This window comes from Thunnus thynnus, chromosome 15 (assembly GCF_963924715.1).
Source record: "Thunnus thynnus chromosome 15, fThuThy2.1, whole genome shotgun sequence".
NCBI lineage: Eukaryota > Metazoa > Chordata > Actinopteri > Scombriformes > Scombridae > Thunnus > Thunnus thynnus.
Genome location: NC_089531.1, coordinates 18,624,497 through 18,648,669, shown reverse-complemented (window position 1 = coordinate 18,648,669; position 24,173 = coordinate 18,624,497). Strand labels below are relative to the sequence as shown.

General features: G+C 39.0%; 1 protein-coding gene across 2 annotated transcripts; it reads left to right on the top strand.

The window, feature by feature from the left end:
* The first annotated feature begins 17,001 nt into the window (after window positions 1-17,001).
* Window positions 17,002-22,138, top strand: sla1a (Src like adaptor 1a). 2 transcript variants are annotated; one of them, XM_067613235.1, is made up of 8 exons: window positions 17,002-17,162; window positions 17,710-17,806; window positions 18,259-18,358; window positions 18,599-18,685; window positions 18,962-19,065; window positions 20,312-20,443; window positions 20,900-21,029; window positions 21,255-22,138. In XM_067613235.1, the coding sequence occupies exons 1-8, from the start codon at window positions 17,148-17,150 to the stop codon at window positions 21,454-21,456; spliced, it is 867 nt and encodes a 288-aa protein (XP_067469336.1). In that variant the 5' UTR covers window positions 17,002-17,147; the 3' UTR covers window positions 21,457-22,138. The 2 variants fall into 2 exon arrangements, with proteins under 2 accessions (XP_067469336.1, XP_067469337.1); XM_067613236.1 differs by having other exon boundaries at window positions 17,021-17,182.
* The last annotated feature ends 2,035 nt before the right edge of the window (window positions 22,139-24,173 follow it).

Sequence of the window (24,173 nt, the reverse complement as noted above, 5' to 3'; positions counted from 1 at the left end):
TACCAAAGTGGACCCGATTATGGACTTTGCACATATTGTATTTGCTTTAGATGCTTTAACTTAATTTACTGCATTGTATTCATTGCAACGAATTGTTGTTTCCGCCTGCAGCTCACATGAATATTGCTGATTTGGGACTGTTACAGTGTTCTTCAGTGCAAGACCAAATGGTAATTTATGTTACACTTCACTGCATCTCATCCTGTATCATTTCAAGGCCTCATTGCCTCTACAGTACCCCAGATAATTCAGCTTTGGCTGTTCCAAGGAAAAGAACAATTATCTGAACTGCACACAAATGGTCAAAACAGATGGATCATTTGCTCTAACATGAGTGTATAAAAACACCCTAAAGGTAAACCTACAGTATCTATTTTGAGGTTGGAGCGGTGTCTGGTCCACAGATGTTCAGTTTAAATCAATGATGTCATCTATCTCAAAGTCTGCTACTTTTCTTTCCTTTCATTTTCCTGAACATTTGAGTGTCTGTCTTTGAGATGACGCAGACGAGCTCCAGAAGAATTCCACTTTATGCCGCTATATCAGCCGTATGGAAAATGTCTTTTATTTCAGTTATGCTGGACCTCTCTCCCCTTCGCACACGTCACTCCGTCTGCTGATGAAAATGTCACTGAAAATAAGTGAAACTCTGTGAGAATCTGACACTGCAGGCAAGAGAGAGAAAGAGAGAGAAAGAAAGAGTGATAGATGAGAAATGAGCACTTTGTCAAGAAGCAAGGTGCCCCAGGTCTGAACCCCTATTATTTACAGGCAGCCCTCTAATCCCTGTCAGAGAGCTGTCAGCCTCTGAGGTGATCTGAGCAAGCGCTTCCCTCTCTGCTCTGACCGGGACGACCCGACCCCTCCACAGCACAATGTGCCCTCTCTCTCTCTCTCTCTCTGTTTCTTTCTTTCTCTCATGCTCAATTTCTCTCCCGCCTTACTTTTCCATCTCTGTCACTCTCTATTGCTGTCTTTCATTCTCCTACTTCACTCCATTTCCATTCTCCTCAGTTCAGTTCAGGTCACTGGTATATTTGTTAAAATTGTATGTAATCTATTCTGTGCCATCTATGATTCAGTATCTTTTCCCTGTGTTTGATTCCTTCGTTTCCTTAGTGATATTGGGTTTTTTGAATTATTCTTTGACATATGTATGCAAACTAGGACCCCTCTGGGACCAAATGTAGAGATCTTTCCATCGTTGATTGTCCTCTTTTATGATTCCCTGTGTGTACATTACTCATTTATGATGTACTACTAGTACAGTATTTGAGTCCTCTGTACCTGATTATGAGCCAATTTGGGTTTGTAAAGTTGGACTTTCCTTGATGTAGTAAAGAAGGAATATTAGCAGAAGCAGATGGCAGTGTTGCAAGTCCTTTGGGAAATAAACTCATATTTGTAAGAATGAACATGATTTCCTGTATTTAATAGGTGATATGGAACAACTTTACCAGATCTGAGACATTGAAATGTGTAAATTGAGTTATTTTGAAGTGTCTGAAATGAAAAACTGACTGAGCTGATTAACAATAACAAATCAGTCTTCTCATTTTTGAAGCAGTCCACAGGGTATCTGCAAGAAAAAAGCTGTTTGTCATTAATTCATGAACATTTTTCTTCATTTAGGAGATTCTGGAAGTAATTTCACAGTTCAAACAGGGAAGCGTTGATTACCTTATTTTGTCATTCGGTCTCTTTCCCTACTCGACTGTCATAAACTTGTTCCCTCACACAACAACAACCCCGCTATCCGCCCCCGAAACAATAGCGAGAGTGAAAAGAAAAGTTGCAAACCACAGATGGTATCATTCATGCTCTTGTCTGCATCTGTCCTCCATTTTCTGGTCTGATACAATGGCGGTAGTTAGTGTTAATTGCACAGCTTTACATGGACCTATGCATCATTAGGTGACGTCAATCAAAGCAGTGCTGCGTGCCAAGTCGATTGTGTTGTTCATGTGTCTGTTGTGGCGCGTTTGGCAAAAATATCTCATAATGAAAGCCAGGTCTGAGGCAAACTACTGCGCCTCTCTCACATGAAGTGGATATAAGGCTCAGTTTGTCAGCTGACCTGAATTCAGGGTTTTTAATGATTCAGCTGATGGTTAAATTTGTAGGCTGGTTAAGGGAAAGGCTTAACTGAGAGAATGGGGGTAGAAACAAAGAGCTCCAGTGTCCTGCCTCTTCAGATATTTCATTAATAACGTCCCTCATGATATATTTTTGTTGCATTCTCATTTGTGATCTAAACACAGATCAAAGCTGTTTGTATGAATTTGTTAAATTCATTTATTGTCTTAAAGCAATTGTTTGACATTTTGGGGAAATATGTTTATTAGCTTTATCATTAGCATTCTTGTTGAAAGTTAGATGAGAAGTCCTGTTTTAACTTCTGCTTCCCCAGACTGTCTGGATGTATCTCTGTATATGAGGCAGATTCAAACAGAGCACTCTATGAGCACTGTATGTGTCCCATGAGAGTGAAGTAGTCAGTAAAGTGCTCCGAGTATAAAACTGCGATAGATGGCCTGATTACGGGAGCCGACCGTCTATGACTTGAGTCTTGCATAGCCGGTCAAACTGAAAATCCCCTCATTAAAATCCCCTAAACTCACAGAGAAGCCTTGAAGTCAAACCGTGTTTTGGAAATCTTTGAGCTTCAAAGTCAAGTGGAGTCGGTAATCCTCCTTAGAATGGGAGAATGAGTTTACAACACCTTGAGGCGACCAAAAACTGCTGAGGTGATACATAAAAAAAAAAAAAAGTTCCTGCGTAGTACACCACAACTACTGCTGTGGGAAAATGTTCTCAACATCACATCGCTCCTTTGCAGCAAGAGTCTGGCCTCATTATAGACTGTGAACTGCTTAAAACAGCACAGGGTGCTTTCTCTGCAGCTTGAAATAGCTTGAGCTTTGAGCTTGTGCTGCAAAAACATACTGACTGAAGTAAAATGTCCAGATTAGACACTTTTTTAAACTTGATTGACCTTTGTGAAGCTTATGTTGGCCTTCGTGCTTTGACTATATGACAAATTAAAGGAAAAACCAACATAAAGTGTCTTAGTAAGGTGTTGGGCCACCACGTGCCACCAGAACAGCTTCAATGCTCCTTGGCATTGATTCTACAAATCTCTGAACTCTACTGGAGGGATGAACACTATTCTTCCAAAAGATTTTGGAAAGTTTTGATGATGGCAGTGGAGAGCACTGTCTAACACGTCATGCCAAAATCTCCCAGAGTTATTTAATTGGGTTGAGATCTGGTGACTGTGAAGGTCAAAGCACATGATTCACATCATATTTATACTCATCAAACCATTCAGTGACTCCTCGTGCCCTGTGAATTGGGGCAATGTCATCCTGGAAGAGACCACTCCCATCAGGATAGAAATGTTTCATCATAGGATAAAGGTGATCACTTGAAACAACTTTGTATTGATTTGCAGTGACCCTTCCCTCTAAGGGGACAAGTGGACCCAAACCATGCCAGCAAAATGCCCCCAACAGCATAACAGAGGCACTGGAGTCACCTCACAGTAGGGGTCAAACATTGAGGCCTGTACCGTTCTCTTGATGTATGCCACACATGCACTTGTTGAGAATATGGTAAAGGATGACTCATCTGACCATATCTTTTTTTTTTTTTTTACATCTCTGTAGACCAGTGCCTTTTTTGCACCACTGAACTCTCAAATGTGCGTTCATCTTTGTAATTAGGGGTTTGTGCACTGCAACCCTACTATAATATCGCCCTCTGTAATTCTCGACGGACTGCTCTTGCTGACACAGTCTGATCACGACCTGTATTGACACTCTCAATCACCTGAGGAAGAGTTCTGCTTTTCCTTACGTATCGCACTTCTGCACAAGCATCACGGTCATTAAATGTGCACTGTCGACCACAATTTCCAACCCTAAGCTCCTGCCATCTGTGCCCCAACAACGCACCCTCTTTCAAAGTCACTTAGATCTTTTTCTCTTGCCATCTTGATAGAAAATCAGAATCAGCTGGGCCCGCTCAGCATTTTTATACAGAGCGTGTTTGGATGTTAATTGCCCGTGCGGTGCACCTGTGTGGAAGCATGTGCATTTGTTTTATTTCTCTACTCATTTATTCAGGTTTTTCTTTAATTTGTTACTCATCTGTATGCATGAGTGGCTTGTTTGTTTGTGTGTATGTGTGTGAGTGAGAGAGAGGGCATGGCAGGCTACATTCAGACCAGTCCAGTAATTACACTGTCTTTATATAGCTGTGGTCTGAGACTCACGGACTGAGGAAAACATCTGCTGGGCTTCACAGATACATGAACCCTACGGCTTCACATGAACTCACAGCAGTTTAATAGTGATCATGTCCTTGTGTAACTCACTATGTTGTAAGCATTTTGTTAACACTGTTGACCATGTAATACTTTATTACTGACAATTAACCTTTGACATCATTTGCCATGTAAAACCATCAGCACACAGGTACAGTTCAAACAAAGCTCAGCTCAAAATATTGCTATGGGTGCATAATGCATAATGACTAAAATATACTGTAAATAATATATTAATAATGTGTGTGTTATTGCACAACATTGTAAATGACCCTCCTCCACCTTTAGTAACTTACGGGTCCTGAGGAGAAATGTTAAAATATAAAACTTAAGTTTCCATTCATGCCCTGTGTTTGCAGTTAAGTGGAAAATCCTAACAAGCTGTACAAACATTTAGTAAGTCCTGGTCGTGCCAAAAAAAACTTTGTATAATAGGCTTTGTGTGAAAAGCACTGTGTTGCTCTGTATGTGTAATGCACGCAGACATTTGCACACACAGATAAACACACTAGAGGCTAAAATCTGAACAATAATTTGCTTATGATTAAAATTATTTATACCAAAATAATGTCTGTCATTTTTCACTCCTAGAAGCTTATTTCCACTGCGTGACCCAGCCAGGCAAGATTCATGGTGAAGCATTTTTGGTCTAACATTTCCTTTTCCTATCAAAGGCCTGTTTTGATACCTCATCTGTAACAAAAACCGATCAATAACAGTAGTGCTAGTCACACTAAATGGAAATAAGAAGTATATTAAGTGTATTTGTGTTTTTTTTCCAGATATTCTCAACAGAGAAGAGGTTAGTGGGACAATTTCTTTTTCAACTTTTTCCTTGATTATGATCAGGTAAAACCTAAAGGAGTGAAAGAATTCATATGAGGACACATTAGTTGACAAAGGACTTATTCTGGATTTCAATCCAAAACAAGGTAGATACATGTTTTAATAGGATGCAGCTTAAAGGAATATTGTAGTACTGTGATGAGGTTGATGTCATCGTGAATGCAAATTTAGTGTCCAGGTAAGTCAAGCTGAAATTCCTCACCTCACATCAGCCTTGTCCTGTAATGTAAGTCCAGGCTCAGACATGTCTCCTGTTATTGTATTGCACAAGCTGGTACTATGCCAGCCTACAAGCATTATACAGTATTTCAGTGTGTGCGTATGTGTGTGCGTGTAATAATGACAGAAGAGGTGCGCGTGTGCAAATAGTCGTCAGGTGTATGTGTGCAAAGACTCAAACATCTGACATCTGATCCGGGATTTCAGATGCAGCTGTGATGAGTTTTTTGTGACTCTGACACACACGTCCAGCTTTTGCGAGGCTTTGTTCATTTGTCTGGCTTTTGGCAGGCGAGAGGTGATATGTAGAAAAGATTATGACTTTTAACAAAAGCTGTCTTTTACAGCATCTGTGAGTGGGTCAACAAAAAGCAGCCCTGTGAGGTGTATATGTTTCAGCTCAGTGTGGCCTTGGCTGTAATACAAACCAAACACTGGCTCCAGTTCCTTTGAGCTTTGTGTAGACATTGACTTGTACATTTCAAAAACACAAACAAGAGACTGTTTTTGGATGTGTCTTGGTTATAAATGGTGGATTTTTTTGAGGTCCTGGCATTTCTTGGCTGCATGAGCCCAGCCCATTGTAGGAATGCTTTGTCTTGAGAAAGTTTATCCTGGCTGACCTGCTGTCTCTGAACCCTTGGCCTCAGGATATGTGATTTAAAAGAGCTTTAGCCAAGAATCGGCATGAGCTGGTATCTGAGTTAAAGATGAGTACATGGTACAAAAGATCAGGGGTCACATACACAAAACGTCCTAAAGCTAAAAGTAGCTCCTAACTAGCTGAATTAGACGAAACTCCCATGTTTTGGGCCTAAAAGTATTTCACAAACAATTTTAGCACCAAAAGCAGGTTCTAAGTCTGAGAGAGGTCCAGAGAACTCCTGAGTCGCTAAGAAGTGCTCACAAGCAGTCAAATGCTGCAGGTAATGATCATTGTGTCAGTGTCTCAGAAAAATACAATAATGCACTGGCATGTTTTGATGGTGGGTGGGTGAGTTAATGAGAATCAAATCAGCTCACCAACAACTTAAGACAATCCAGTAACAGGAGAGAATTATTTTCATCATTCAATTTCAATGAATTTAAGTTTTAATGTAATTTTTAATCAATCTTTTTCAAATATAATTTAATTTATACTAATCCACTCCCATCTAGTTCCTTTTCATGCTTCTATGTATTTCTGAATACTTTATTTCACGTTCACAGTCACCTGTCATCTCCACACTGTGCCAGCGCTGGATAGATCACTGTTGACATAGTGGGTGAATTAATTCAGATAAATTATGTCATCTATAGCAACAGGGATCAACCCCGCTCCAGCTTTGTAAATAGCCCTTAAGTGGAAATTGGAACTTGTTATAATATTAGCGTTATTTAGGAGGACTTCTTATGGTAAGATAAGACACTTTGTGGTCTCTGCTGAGGCTTTTCAGCAGCTGTCCCTCTGGCTCCTGTGAGTATCCAAATAACTGACAGGGCTAAATGACTTCGAGGTATTCTCCGGCTTTAATGCCAGATCTCTTACATCAGCAGCTAATCCCTTCAGCATTCACGGAATAACTCATTGGCATATTTGCAGGTATTTACCCTTCATACTCACTCTATCAAGTCTGTGTTTGGAAATGATAAATTTCCAAAATAACCCAAGTTTGGGTGACTTTAAATGTAAAGCTGTGCATCTCAATATTAATGTCTAATTTTTGATTTGACGTTTAAGGCTGGAAGAATCAGATGCATCAGTAGCACAAGGAAAAGTAGAAGAGGAAAAAAGATTATAATCAGTGTGAGGGTCCAGGTTGTCTTATCTGCTCCATCTGCAGAGAAATTCAAAAGGTTAGGAGGAATCTTGGAGCGTTCATGGCTGAATGGATTTTCTCAAAGTGAAGTGAAGTCGTAAACGGGATTTAGAGCTGAGCACATCCCTGGAGAACCCTCCACAGCTAAAACCGCACTTTTAAATGTCTGTCTGGTTTACACAATCACAACTCCAAACCTGCAGGGACCAGTTGAAAGTGAGACGGTATGACAGGGTTTCTTTTTTTTCCCTTTCTCCATCTTTAAGAAGACTGAAAATCTGTAAGCAATTATTCCAGATAACTCCAGTCTTTCCCCTTTGACCTTTCCTCCTCTATGAAGTTGGTAATGGGAGTGAATGAGGGCCAATTACACAGTGGAATGAAACAAAACCTGCACACAGTGGATGTCTTTTCAGTAGCATCGGCACTCGACTATGAAATATGTTTCTACACAGGACTTAATAGCTAGACACTGAGTCAGTAAACCACTGTGACCTGGGGTCAGATTCTCCTCAATGCATTTGACTGATGACAAATGAAGTTTGGCTTCAAGTGTGAACAAACTGTCACATTTCAAGCCAAAGTCTATAAGAATTCATTGTTTTTATCGGTTTTACTTGATAAAATCATCATAGTAGACATTAAATTAACTACTTAAATAGAAAACATGGGGTTAAAGTAAAGTTAAGTTGAAGTGCATCACTACAAATAAAAGACCTGACCACTTTTGAATACAAATAACTACATAAACACCGGTGATGAAGGAACGTGAGTGCTGGTCAGTTCTGGCTCGATACCCTGAACACAGATGACAAGGTGAATTCCAAAGTTAAAAACATCGGGCAGGAATGTCAGGAACGAGGGAAATGACAGGAATCACGTTACACATATTCAGTGATGGTTACAGTGGTGGACTGAACACCGGGAAGAAGTTCATCCCTCACACAAATACAGAAATGGAATATTATTATCATTAGTTAGATCAGTTGTATAAAACTGTCAGACTGCAGTGTTTTTGCAGAATATATGAAATACACAGCTACCCAGCTCTGATCTGTGAAGTTTTCTACGGTGTTCAGCATAGATATTCAAAGGTTATCCAGAGGATAATAGGAGTTACATTATGAGCCGCCACACAAATTATTTAACATTTTGGTCATGTATCAGTCTTGTTAGTATTATTGCATCAAGAAAAATAGGTTGTGAAGGATTGTTAAATATTTTTACGAGACATTAAAACAACAACTATTAGAGTAGTAGAGAAGACTGATAGTTGTCCTGTCATATCTAACCTTTGCTAAACAGTGATCTCTGTGGCCATAAGTGGCAATTACAGGATAAACATGCTAAAACATAGTGTAACAAAACTAGGTCAAAACCTAGTATGGCTGGACCATGTATGGTCAATATGTGAAATTGTGGAATTTGTTAGTTTGTCAGTGGTAGTGTCTATCATGTGAATTCCTGGATATTAAACGTCATCTTTGTAGTGGTCCCAGTAATAGGCTATTTGTTGTTAAAGTGTACTGAAGTTGCATATCACATGGGGTTGGTGCTCCTGTCAGTTTCGGCGACTTCACGTGAGACGCTTCGGTCAGTGAGTTTTTAAAATTTATTTCAGGGCTGCGCTCATGGGCTCCGTGTAAACGCCCCCTGAGGATGTAATTCAAACTGTTCACACTGATTCATTTTGAAAGAGAAACGGTCAGTGGGGAAAGTCCAACACTGGGCTGGCTGACCAATGGTGTAACCTCATAAGTCAGTCAGTGACACACATTCAGGGTTATAGCTCTGGCCCAACCAGCAACAGCACAAGCAAAGACGAGTCATAAAGTCAGCGGACTAACTCAATGACAGTTATATAGCAATATCCATCTGCTTATGAATTCAACTTTTCATTTGAATTCAACTTTTCATTTGTAATAAGAAGATTGTGTTATTTCGTCTTTATATAGTCTCACTTTAAATAAAAAAGGAAATTGACTGTTAAGTATGCCTACAAAGGCTACAATGTACCTTAAAAAATATTTCACACATATCAGACCTTTCGGCCTTTACAGCTATATACTCATGACTACAGCCTGCATTTCAATCTCTTCTGTCTCACATCAAACATACCAGTGTGTATGATGCTTTGAGTTTTTTTCCATAGACAGCATGAATCCAAGATACTAGAAATTATATATTCTAATAAACCGACAGGTTTGGACAGCCATGGCTACACAGTAAGTGGACCATGGATTTAAGAATGGTTGGCAATTAATTTTCACAGTTCCGTTGTGGATTGTTTTTCAGAACAGTAATAAAGCAAATGATCCACCTGCAGTGCCAGCAGGAGCTAAGTGATTTCCAAAGCCAGCCAGTGGAAAAGAAAGTTTCCTTTATTATGTAACAGTTGTTGGCTTTACTTTTCCTGAAATGGAAAGCCAGGGCCTAGTTAATATCACTGAAATGGTTCAATGTGTTGGTGTCTATTTACAGCTTTACTTTTAACTAAACTGACTGAGTTAAATAGTAGTATCTGGGGTATTATACTATCCCAGAAATATGATGCCTTGTCCTGATTAAGTCAACCAACACGGCATCAACATGACGCTATCTACTCAGTATTTGCTAATTATTACATTCCACATAGTTAAACATCACTCATTACATGTTTCCTCTGAGCAAACACGTGCTTACACCATAGCTGAATACAGCATTAAAGTCTTTATCAGATCTGGCTCTGGGGCATTTTTGAGGCTTTGCATGTCTTAAAAAAGCAGCCGCGTGTGTCTATGTTTGTAAGTGGGCTGGGCGTACTTTCACAGGTGCACAGTGCAAACAGGCATCATGAAAATAGCTCACTGGCCTGTAATGACTGGGTAATAGATGATGACGCAGCGATAAACCGTCAACTCCCATCTGGATCGTTGAAAGGAGCGACTGGGTCCACTGATGCACACTCTCATTATGGGCTTGGCAGGGCTGGCTGGCAAGGTAACCGATAGTTACCCTGCCCTGGATGTGAAGGCTGGCATTATCTGTGAGGTGTGCGCGTGTGTGAGCGTGCGTGAGGAGGTGGAGGGCGGGGCAGCTGGAATACACAGGTGGCCCTCATGATAGAGTCACTGATTACAGAGCTCGAATGATTCCCTGACATTAGGAACACTTTCCCTCTTTGCAGAGCACACCTTTGGGGATTACACCACAGGGAGACTTGTTAGTTTAATGGCACAATTAGTGCATGACTGACTAATGGATGCCTGATGTCAAATGTGTCCTGAAATATCCTTAAATAACCATTAAGAATTAAGCCTTATTTTAGGGAATTAACATTGTTATTGGATGTTTCTCAGACATCTACCCATGGTTGTCCTTAAAATGAACTGGCGTATGAATGAGATGGATGTGTTATTTATTACTGCAACTTTTATTCATGTGACTTATTTTGCCAAGAATGTCCAGCCGCAGCACTCCTAAATAATCGACTCAACAAAGTGCCATCACATGGCCCTGAGCTGGACTTTTAAAAAGCGGTCGCGGTTCAGAGTAATGTCAGTGATGTCATTCCCATGAGTAATACTTTCCTATACACAGCCGAGAAAAAAAGGCCATTAACTCAGGTCTCGTTTATTGTACCAGACTGGAATGAATGTTTCAGGTCTGGAATGGTTTTCACGTCTAAGACTTGTTATTGTTGTTGATTCACTGAGGAACTTTGTCCTTCCTAGGTTGTCCAAACAGAGGACAATGTGCTCTCTCTCCTCCCAGACTCTATGATAAAATGAAGCAGTGGTTTCAAATTCTTAATGCAATTTCATCCAATTATGTTACCATTAAAGTCGCCAAATTCTGCTGAAGTGCGCTCAGGGATAAAATGCTATGTTATTATAGTTATTTCGAAATCACAAAATATGCAGACAGGAATAACACTGCTGCCATAATTCATCAGAGGATTATTCCGAGGAATACGTCTAAAAGCTTGGAGGAATGCATTAATGGATGTAAGAAGTAGGGAGGGCTGATTACTTGTGCAGATGGTTTGGTGGATTTGATGCTCCAGATGCCTGAATTGCCCACATACAGTGAACACGTACATTAAAGGGAAACTTTGGTATTCTTCAGCCTAGACCCTATTTTCCCATCATTTTGTGTCTAAGTGATTATTGGGGACAACAATTTTTGAAACCAGTCCAGTATTGAGAAAGAGCGCTTCAGCCAGCAGCTGCAAAACGGCCTGCAATGTAATCCTTTGGGGCAATAGCATCCCGTCAACGTATGTCCACGCAAAGTGCTTGTTTTTGCCACTGACAGGCTCAGATTGTTATTATAAGTGTCTGACAACATTGTGGAAAGGACCATACAGAGAAAAACAACATTTTTCTTTACTTTTTGCTTGATTCGGTCTGTTTGTTATTGTGTCAAACCAAGTCTCGCTCAAGGGGAAGTCTTGTTCTAAAATCTTACAAGAGTTGAGTTGTTGTGGAAATCAGCTAAATATTCAGCCGTGACTTTGAAAATCTTATAGATAAGACTAAGCTATGCTTTCTGTACTCCAATACAACAAAATCCTCCCAGCACTCCTCTCTCCCAATTCTGTCATGGCTGAATATTTAGCTGATTTCGACAACAACTCAACTCTCGTGAGATTTCAGAACAATGCTTCTCCTTGGGCAAGACTTTGTTAGACACAATAACAAATGGACCGGATCAAGCGAAAGATGAAGAAAAGTGTTTTATTGCTCTGTATGGTCCTTTCTATAATGTTGTCAGATACTTATAACAATCTGAGCATGTCAGTGGCGAAAATAAGCACTGTTTTATTGCCCCAGAGGATTACATTAAAGCCTGTTTCGTGGCTGCTGGCTGCAGCGCTCTCACTCAATTCTGGAGCAATTTCAAAAATTTTTGTCCCCATTAGTCACTTACACAAAATGATGGGAAATAAGGCCCAGGTTGAAAAATTACAAAGTTTCCCTTTAATGATTACAGTCTAATGGGTGGAGGATATGGGGTCCTTTATGTAAACACTTTTGGCTCTGTGAAGTCTGTGGATAAAAAAGCTTCAGATACACACATATGAAAATATAGCCGACACACACGCCCCGTTCCTGTCAATCCTGTGGCTTCCAGATCCTGTGGGGTAGGCCTTGCTTCTGCATTTAGATACTGGTCATTACAGTGAGTGAACACAACGACCACAGCAGACTAACTACCAGTGTCGCAGCATGTGGAATGTGTATTGTTTTTAGGAAAAGAGGAACTGAGGAAAGATTCATTATAACAACGGTCACATCTTGCTTCCACTTCCTACCAGAGAGGCTGAAGCCATATGAAGGTGTCTTGATTTAGACTTCTAGAAAAAATAAATTACAATGGGAATCCCTTACAGTCAGTAATTTTGTAATTTTAGACAGAGGGTGTGGAAGTCACTAATGTTCAAACACATCCAGGCTCCCAGAGCAGCAGCCACTGGCAACGTTGGCCAAGATCAGCCACAGATAGCAAGCATCTGTCTTTACGAGAGGCAGGGTGTACGAGGGCAATCTGTTGCCCAGAAAAACTGCTTACAAATCACTGTAACATCTTCAAAGCTGAGCTCACAACTTCCTTAACATGTGTTATAAATAGGTAGTGGGACATCAATCATGTAGAGCTCTTCAACAATTATCCATGTGAGGAAAGTCCCTGACAGCCAAATATCAGCTTTACAACGCCCGTAACACCTGCAAACACCTGCTAGACTACTTTTATGAGCATTTGGTGAATAGAGACAGTTGTTACAAGTGTCTTTTTAGTTCAACTAAAGACATGGATCTATACAAAATATGTTTGTATTCATGGTTTTACCACTAATAGTAATAGTAATGGTGTGTAATAGGCTCTACCTTATGATTTAATCAAAAATAATCTAAACTGTAAGTCAGTGTGACTCCCAGTAGCCTGTGAGCTATTATGCATTTCATTCAGCAAATAAACACCTGCCCAATCCAATTTCAGATTCCTTAATACAGGAAATTCATATAGCAAAAAGTCTCGATTAATTACCTTTACTAATTGAGGAATACGTTTCTCATCCCAATCTAACAAAGAGTCCATTGAGCTGGAGGTCAGTGTGGACAGCCTCACTGGTTGAGTTTCACCTATGTTATGTCTGCTAGTGACTCATTCAAAGACACACATGGCCCTGGCAGTGTCAGTGACAGGAACCAGGATCTGAATAAAATAACAGAAAAGTGAAAAGCAGTGTGGTCAAGGAGGAAAATGTTTCAGAGTGACTTGTTGCCTTGTATGCTTAAATGGTGTTTATTTGAAAAGCTGTAGAGTCAAATAGTTCAAATCTTATGCCATCATCTGTTTATACTTTATTTATTCTTATATTTGTACCATTTAATCCTGGTTATGGTTTTAACATTTAACATTGAAATGTAACTACATCTTCTCAAGAACTATACTTACTACAATTTTGAGGCACTTATACTTTATTTGAATATTTTTGGTGCATGCTACTTTCTACTTCTACTGTTCATGTCTCAACCTGTCAGAGGAAAGTATAGTACTTTTTTCTCCATGACGTTTAGACAGCTACAGCTATAGTTACTTTGCAGATTCAGATTTTACATACAAAACATGTGATCAGCTTATACTTCAGTATAAAATTTGATGTATTATCACAAATTCAATTACACAACAGTATAAAAAGTGGCTCCACCTCCACAAACTACTGTAAAATGCTGGATACACATTAATGCATGACAATTACTGTAGTATTATAATACATCATATAATATTACACAGACAGGTGCCATTTTACTTGCGTAAAGTACTTCGTGTATGGCTAAAGACTAGACTAGAGTGGTGAGAAAAAATGCTTTTTGGGTATATGTGTGATGTTTGTGTAATCTGGGCGGATCTCCCTTTTAATAAACAGTTGGAGAAAAGCCTTGCACACTTAAGTAGAGAGTTGAGAAAAGTAAAGAATATGGAGACGTTTACTCTCCAATAAATAGTCAAATCTACTTCATAACGTCTCTTAAAATGAATAAACTGTCTACAGGAAATTTTGAAAATTCTATTCTAAAGATAAAACTGCGCGCTCGTCAAAATGTCATCACATAGGCTCCATTTTAACCTCGTATTTATTTTCATCTAAAGCCAATGAAGACTTCCTTCCTTCCTTGCAGCCACAACAGTGCAAGCCCTGGCATCTGACACCAGCCACCACCCACCGAGCCACAGTAGCTGCTGCTTTTTTTCTACGTCGAGCAGGAGAAACTATTTGGTTCAGCCTAGAATGCTTCAGTTCAGACGCGATGTGACATACGATTCCTGTGTACTTCCTCAAAGGAATATTTATCTCTCTGAACTGACTCTCCTCCACACGCTCACATCAGGAAGCCAACAAAAGGAACTGCCAGCTCAGTGTTTTCTGACTACAACTAATGTCTGCCAAGACTTTAAAAACTTCACAGTGACGCAGTTATCAGAAGTGTTTATCAGACACCCTGATTTCTCTACTTTTGAAAATCCTCAAAGTGTACTTTACCAAAGAGGCTGATGTTTTGCTCTGTCTCTGTTTGTGTTTTTTAATGCGTCATCATGCTGCATTTAGAAAGGAAAGGTGGCAGGAAAAAGAGGCCTAATGATCTGGAGCAGACTAATCCAGGTTTTAATATGGAAAATACATGAGCTAAGTTGTCTTGAGAATAATAAAGTGTGTGCACAGAGGAATATAATTATGCAACCAGCGATCTGAAGCTTTAGAAATTCACAATCTATCTTTATATAGAGGTTGAACTTTGTAAATGGTAAACAGTGTGTTACGGTTCACACATTTTTATTGATGTCTTTCAGGGTTGAATTTCTTTTAGCTACAGGTTTATATGCATGTGTCATAAAATATCTAAGCTAAGGGCAAAAATGCTGTGAGCAATATGAATACATACAGTATACTGAATGTGGAGGTGAGATGAGACAAATGGGACTCATATAAATACTTCACATCAGAACAACCAAAAAATTGGAAACCAACTAAATAATGGCAGATCATGAGATCATGAGGCAAATGGGAGTGAGACAGAGAGTGACAGATTTTTGTTTATCATTTAAGAAATGAAAGTGGAAAAAACTGGAGAAAAACTTCAGGGAGTTTTTCATGGAGAAAACTGCCACGAGACATTTTTCTATAAATCAGCAGCAGTTTGTCAGACACATTAACGTCGTAATACATCAAATCTAATAACCTTTCATTCCTGAGGCACATAACTGACACATTTGATATACACTTCTTATAAACTGTTTATGTGGTGATGTTCTCTCTGATAAGGTAACAGATGTGAAACCGGGTGGTTTAATTTAATGTTAACTAAACTGTGTGTCATTTTGGGATACTTTCGGATAGCAGATAAATGCAACAGCTAAAGAAAACACAAACATAGTAATGCAGTTTCCACCTGAAGGTAAACAGACTCATGAAAGACGACATGCCTTTCATGTTTCTGTTTCTATCAAAGAAAAAAATCTTTTGATTTTAATACTTTTGATACTTGTTTTTTTTTTTTTTTTGGATTCTAAAGGAAAGCTATTGTGTAGCTACATTTATTTTATTTAAGTCAATTAGTAGCAAGTACAGTTAGAGACACTTTAAAGGTGCAGTGTGTAGTATTAATTCTAGTGAAACCTGCCATGTTACACCGCCATATCTCTACAGTAGTCCAGAATGGGGCTTTTTGTGTTTTCTGTGAGTTTTACATCTACCGTAGGTTCTCCTACATGCTTGGAAAGGCAGGAGGAGGGGTATTCAGTTTGTTGAAATCTACAACCTCACCACTAGATGATATTAAATCCTACACACTGCATCTTTAAGTCCCCATATTTAGCATTAGTATACAAACATTTAATGTATGGTTCATAACACACAACAATGTAGTTCGATGCCGATATAAGAACATTTTAAGTGTTTGTTAGTGTACAGTATATGTCAGAAATGATAACATATTCTATGAAGATATATTATTACTGTATTTACTATATTCTTGTAGTTAACAAATACATTAATAAACATATACCATGTATTATTTCTTTCTATACTGCTTATTAATGCAAAATAGGGGGACTAAAAGTAAAGAGTTACTGTACAGGGTGTCTGAAATGTTTTCGAAAAAGTTTTTTTTACTCAAATTGATCTTGATACCAGTAAATGTTTTTGCTTCACTAGACGTCATTACGCTCTGCCTCTTGGCATTGTAATGACTCATTTCTGTGTAACCACAGGCAACATTTCAGAAAAAAAAAACAAACTCTGAGTGTCACTAAACGTGATAGGTGGTAAATTCTCATTTCCGCTGGACCAAAAGAGCTAGTGGTCTGACTAAAAATTACTTTCATGTATGTGTAAAACACATTGTGAAAGTTCCAAGAAAACTAAAGATTTGTAGAGTCTAGTCATCTAGTATTCCTTAGAGATGCCCTCTAAGTAAAATGATGTCAGTTTTAATTATAGATATGGAGTTGAGTTGACTCATACCAACAGAACAATGAGGTCTCTGAATACTGTTGCTTTCCTTTTGTATTGCTAAATTTACATACACATTTTTATGATAGTGTAACAACATGCTTATATTCTTATTTAAAAATTCTTCTTATCAGATATTGGTTATTGGAGAGTAACAGTAATAAAATTATAATGATTATAATAATCTTTACAGGAGCATAACTAAACCCAAAGGGCTGTTGTGCACTCTCTCTCTTGCTCTCTCTCTGTTCAAGATCTGCTGCTTCTCAGCAGTACTTGAACCACACTTTTGCTGGTCCTCTTCCTCATTTCTTTACAGGAAGTGAGTTTGCAGTCAGATGCCGAGCTGTTGCGGCACTCAGGTCATTGCAGTGAAGACTTGCGAACATGGCTCTTCTCTAGTATCAGACTCCGCTGCCACAATGCCCTGTTTGGGCCATCATCTCTCTCACCACACTTGATGCCATCACAGCAGGCAAGTTTTAAATCCGACAGGTAGGCTTCTTCAGTTTACGCCTAACTACATCTGCTGCTATAGTTTCTGCACAGACGGAACTGTTATTTCTTCATTCTTGTCAAAAAAAACACACTGTGATGTAACATAAGAATATACGTCACATAGGATCTGTTGAAATGCATGCATACAAATATGTATGTATTTAGTACTTCTGAATGTATTTCTGATTAATCATAATATAAATGATGTGATATGTCTAACGTTTTGCAATTTGGGAGCAGGATTTTGCAATATACGGATTGAATATCATCCCATTTATCACCCTTAGCTGTCAGCACACACAGCTAGGTGCCGCAATGGAAAATTGTGATAGCATCAAGCCTCAGCTTCCCCATTCTACAACAAGTCTCACAGTTGAGATAACTCAATGGTCAGCTAATAGGAAGTTACAAACGTCATTGTGTAGCAGCAGAGAGAAGATTAGTGGTAGCAGAAACACAAATTAGTACATGAGTGGAAACTGTAAGAGTCCATTTGTACATTTCTGTCTCTGCCTTGACTTCAGACCGGAGTCTGGTCCATCTGGAGGATGGGGAATATGATGCGAAGTGTGAGTGCCACAGAAAAAGTCAACGGAGAAAACCTCGACAGCGCTCCAAAGGGTAAGCTCTCCACACATCCTTTAAAAGAACATGAGTTGTTTTGTAATTTAATTTTTGTAATTTTTTGGAGAGCACAGAGTGGAAAATGCGCTTTGTAAAACAAAAATATATTTCCGCATTGTTTTGCACTGAGTCTGCACACAGCTCTGAAGCACAATAATTAGCTTTACACAATGCAGGAAGTCTGTATTTCCAAACTGCATTCATAAATAACTTGTAGCATTTCTTGCTACAAAATGTTTAGTTGCATGTTAAAGTATGCATTGCTATAATATGTATATGTAACGGGTTGCCTGATGGTATCAGAGACATCATGATTAAACAATTTTAAAACAAACTTTTTAATTTCTGACTGAGGTTTGGTCTTGGACATCTCTGAACATTCCCACTTCATGATGTCTGTATCAGCATTTGTCTGTGTTTGTAAAAGCTGCAAATATTGTTCTTGGCAGGCTCAGAAGACGACATGGTGGTAGTGCTCCAGGACTACCCGGCTCCTGAAATCAGCGAGCCCATCTACAGGATGGGGGAGAAGCTGAGAGTCATTGCACAGTACGCTTTTTTTGGGTTTTTTTTTTTTTTTTTGCATTCTTCATTAAAAAACCATCCAGTTCTTAAAGCTTTAGTTCAGCCAAGATCAGACAAACGTTTGATAAACAGAAGATTACAAATAACTATGAGGAAATAAAGTCGAACAGAAAGAAACGATCATGTGTAACTGTTTGCAATATGGAGAAGTTCTCACACAAAAAGGCAGTGGTTGATTCCTCTTTGCTTCTTTATGGTGATCAGGGAGGCTTATTGGTGGAGAGTCCGTTCTGTCCAAACAGGAAAGGAGAACTACATACCCAACAGCCATGTGGCAAAAGTGTACCATGGGTAAGTAAAATTATACTAACAGTATCCTAGTATTGGCCTAGTGTGTTTGATTAAAGTGGTAACAGCAAAAAATGATCAGACTCATCTTCTTCCAGTTATCTAAGATCTCTGTCTTAATTTAGAGAACACGAGATCTTAGTAAGCAAGATATTAGTCATATGGTTATTGCAAGGTTCTGTTTTTAATATGAATTGTATTTCTGCTGCTTAGGTTTAAAATGCCACAAGTATTTATCTGATATCGGATATTTCACTCAGGATGTTTTTGTTCTATCAGTTGGCTGTTTGAGGGGGTGGAAAGGCAAAAGGCTGAAGAGTTGCTGCTTCTACCTGGAAACCGAGTGGGCTCCTTCTTGGTGCGGGAGAGCATCAGGGAAAGAGGTAAGAACACTTTGGCCTTCTCACAGTGGATTATGCAGTTGGCTTTGTTTGTTTGGTTTGAACTTGGCTGTTTGTGAAAGTAAGAAAGAGAGACTAGAGAGATTAGATCAGGATGATGTCAAGAACACAGCGGCGGAGTAAAAGGCAAGCCAAAAATAGTTTTAATCAGATCCAAGTCAGAAGAGAAAATGAACCATCTGACAAGAAAACTCAGACACTCACTGATGATTTTCTACCTGACTACATATTTTTAAAGGATAAGAATGAAAAGAATTGAGAGCTCAAAATTAAATGAATTTTTAAATACATTTCTTTGAGATGGTTTACAACAGTCAAGGCATTATCATATAAGCTAAAATAAAAAAAATGTATTTATATTAAATTATGAATTAATTTCAGGCTCGGAGTGTCGACATGGTCACCACATGTTCATAGTATGATTCTGGCTGGTGACCTTTGTTGCATATCATGTTTCCTCTCTGTAAAGGCAAAAAAAAAAAATTGCTATTTGCTTTTTTGCTGAGAATGAGATGATAAGATCAATACTACTCAGTCTTTTTGGAAAATATGAAGCTATAAACAGTCAATGGCTATAACTAGCAACCAGTTAGCTTAGTTTAACATAAAGAAAAAAGAAAAGAAACAGCTACCCTGGCTCTGTCTGAAGATTAAAAAAATGACCTTCAAGCACCTCTAAAGCTCACTAGTTATCAAGTTATATCCCATTTGTTTAATCGAAGCAAAAATAGAAGTGTAAAAGCAAGAAGTTGTGGTTTTACAGAGCCAGGCTAGTTGCTTCCCCCTGTTTCCCGTCTTCATGCTAAGCTAAGATAACCAACTGCTTCATATTAAATGGACAGATATGAGTAGTATTGATCTTCTACTGTTCCTTTAAGGACATGCATTAGGGGAATTACCTGTAAGTGGACTGTCCCCTAAAAATATTCTGTGTGCCAGGGGACACATTTTTATCTGAAATGTTTCATTACTCATGAAAAAATACAGTGACTAAGCAGAGATGGACATTACGGTACAGAACTGACTTCCATGTAACTTCTTCTTTTATGCTGTCCCAACAGTTTCAGTATAATTATATCAATAGTTATTGATGTCCTTGGTTGCTGTCAGAATTACACTGACCTGACATACAGAATACTATGATGTGCTTGTTTTCTGAAACAGAGCAGCTTGGTGTTATGATTGAAAGTTTGAATGATTAAACGTATGATGTGTATGATACCCTCAGGTCTGTACTCGCTCTCTGTGAAGCACAGGAGCGTAAAGCACTATCGTATCTTCAGACTGGACAACAGCTGGTACTACATCTCTCCTCGACTCACTTTCCAGTGCCTTGAAGATATGATCAACCACTACTCTGGTGCGTGAACGCACAAACACACTTAGAACTAAGGAAAGACATTTCAAAATAAAGCGCCATACTCAATCCCATGTACAAGCGTATGCAGTCACACACACGTAAGCGCTGAAAAAGTTATCATGTTCTTAATATAACTTTTTCATCAGTGGTTGACTTTTTATGCATTTCCTGCACTGATAGAACATTTTTGGAACAAACAGGAAATGAGATACAATATGCGTGCTTGATAATAACCACTGGTGTTAACACGGAAATGTGCTTTAATTGTGGTAATAGTGGAGTTATTCTCGGTCAATATGGGCCTCTTCACAAATTCTGTGTGCGTGTTCGCTTGAGCAGTCAAGTGCGAGAGTGGTTAATTTGTTTAAATTATCCAAAGTAACACTTACTGTTAACTCTGGGTTTGTTTGCAAGCTTGTGAGCTGAATTTGACTTCTCCTTTCTTTACCCTTTCAGATTCTGCAGATGGCCTGTGTTGTGTGTTGACCTCTCCCTGTCTATCCGGCACAATATCGCCACCAGATGCAACTCCTGAAGCGCCACCTGTAGTCATGAGACGCAACTTTGACTGGAAGAAAATAGACAGGTACAGTAAAGGCTTGTGATAATTACCTGCTTTAATCATATCAGTATGAAAGTGAGTAATACTTCTAATAGGCGTGAAAGAAGATACCAAGTGTGAAAAGATGGTAACTCAATTTGTGTCACCTGATGAGATTATGGATAGTCAAGTGGATGCACATGAATATTCAAGAATTCACAAGTGAAAAAGCAATGCTCTTATTCATTTCTTCATCTTCTCCCTGAACAGGAAGCAGCTGGTCAGCACAGAAAGCTGCAGCGACAACATGGTGAGCTACGGCGTCAGGAACAGCATCGCCGCCTACCTGTCCTTTTCCGGGAGTCAACAAGCCGCAGAGACGAGAGCAAAAAGCAGGAAGAGCAAGAGTAAATCTGTTTATGCCCTCCCTGATAGTGGCCTCGCAAACATTGACTACGATGACGACCTCTAGAGACAACAGTGGGGTTTTTTGAAAAGACTGGAATACCTTCACATGGAAGGCAGTAGAGGGCATCCTTCTCCATCACATTTCTCACATCGAACCAATATTTGTGTTAAACATTACAGACACTAGCCGTGTTTCCATTTAATGTGAATGTTGTGAATGCTACGTCAGAACTTATTCGCCAAAGCTGTTTCCACTTCCCATTTAGCACATTAACTCTTCTTCAGAAAAGGCAAGAACCACCTCAAGTGAGCGTTATTTTTTGCGAAATTGAGGATGTTTTTTCTAATTTTGCCATTTCCGTTGACATTTTCTGATGCGATACTTCAAAATACGTTGATGGAAACACGGCTGTTGAAGTTTCTAACGTGAGTACTTTGAAGAACTTTAACAATAACACAAACCGTCATGACCCCACATGGTACACTTACACTTCGACTCAGCTGATCAAGGAACAAGGAACTAAAATATGGAGCTTAACTGGACGATTGTGCAATTGAACTGCAATGTGTGTTTTCTATACATGAGCCAGAAAAACCAACAGCCTGGCATTATGATAGTTACAAAGGAGACTTGAATGCTGTAGGAATGTTAATATGTATATGAGTATTAATGGCTTTCAAACTATTTTCTTAGGCTCTTACAGTAATAAATGCTACATGGTAAAATGGCCATACTGTGACACCAACTTAAACCTTTATTTATTGAATGGGTTTTTTTGTTTTCACCCTCAAAAGTTGATATGGTTAACATTTTGTCAACATGTTAGCACACAATAGCTTATTTAGACATTAAGATAGGCAGCAACATTAGCATTTATTTGGAGTCATGTTCATGTTCACCTGGTGAAAGTGAGTCCAATATTTACTCTTTTAGCTCTGTTTTGCTCTCATCAACTCATGAGGAAAACATCCGGCTCTTGCTATTTATCTATGTGCTAAATGCTCCACTGTGGTCACCAACCAGTCACTAATTTGTCTGTTGTTTAGTGGTGGTCAGGTAGTTCACAGTGGAAAAAATCTCCCAGCTGTGGCTGGAAACTATGCCTATGAGAGCTGTGAGATTGAGTCAAAAAATGTTGTGGATCAGAAACCAAAACAATCCCTTTAAATACCACCAACCACCATTTGTTGAACTCCCTCTGTTGAGTTGTGGTTACTATTGAACGTGTGACGGTCTCACTAATTCCACATGGGCACCATATGACAGGCTGACTTACTTAACTTAACTGCTGTTTAATAAGATGATAAATTCACAGCATATCTTGAATAATGGCATGCGAAACGTAAATATTTATCACCACAACAGTGGAATTAGTGGTGTCAGCAAAACCTAAAAACAAAACTCCTCTAACTTTTGAACATTTGTGCTTGAGCAACTTCCTCTTTCGTATTAAAGGGCTTGATTTTAATATTTTTAACCCCTAAGCATAAGAGGAGACCGTATGTGAACACATATACTTGGTTCTAAGTAAAAAAAAGCAGCAGCATGTGTTGTTATCTTTAGCTTTTCTACTCCTTGCTGGTGCATCTGAGTCAGAAAGCGATGCATGATAAATATGTCTGAGAATGCAAACAGAAGCAGGGCAGAGTCATTCTCTAACTGAGCAAAAGTTTAAGTCATCAACATGCCATTACTGTTGAAAAAGGAAAGATCTCTTCACAGTTTAACACCAGTTAATATGAAGTTTCATGCTTTCAGTTTTTAATTCACAGGGAACATTTACAGAAAACTGTCCGAGAAGGGTTCCAGGAAGTTGATGTATATTCAGACTAATGTGCTACAAAGTGGGCAACCTTGCCAATCTAATTTAGTAGTTTTCATTAAATGAGCCATCATGAGCCAAGTGTTTGTGACTGGACAAGACAAGCTCAGCACTTTCTTCTCAGTTAAAGAGCAGGATCAAATACTTGCGTTGCCTGGTTTTAAGATCTCGTAAAATACCTGCAAGTAACCGATTGAGAGAGAAGTCAGGCAGTGTTTGTGTGTGTTAAGTGGAACAATCAGTGATGCAGACACAAACATCTGGTAGCCTACTGCTGCACCATGCAGAAACTGCAGTCCAGTCAGCATTACTCACTCCTCACATCAGGCTGCCTCTCTAGACCATGTGGAACCAGTCTAGAAAACTCTGGAGACCAATCCAATGTGAAGTGAAATCATGTTTTTCCTAAAGCGCTTATCAGTGACTTCATGATTCATTGATAGCTATGGTCTGACGTTGTGTGTTACAACCACGAAGAAAAAGTCTCTGAATCAGACTGAAGGCAAAGTTACTGGAAGGGTGATTTATCAAATGGAACTTATATATTCAAATGAAATGTAACTCTCCCTTTGACCCATCTACTCATCCATATTCACATTCAAAAAAAACAACAACCTCTACCCTGAAACCATGTGAATATTTACTGTAATAACAATGCAGATAAGAAAGACAATATTCCATCACGCTGACAATGTGTGTGTGTACATGGTGAAAACAAAGGCCCTCAGTTGGGCGAAAAGCGGAAGAATTACAGCCTTACAACCTTAACAAAAGCAGACACCCGCACAGTGGATGTTGTTTTACGAGAAAATCCGGGGCTCAAGACGACTTTATGATGAGACAAGTTGAGTCCGTTGTTCTCCATCTGAATTTTGTTTGATGTTATAGTGGATGCAAGCACCAAGGAAAACACCCGAACAATGCGCTCTGTCTTTTTTTTTTTCTGAACAAAAACAAG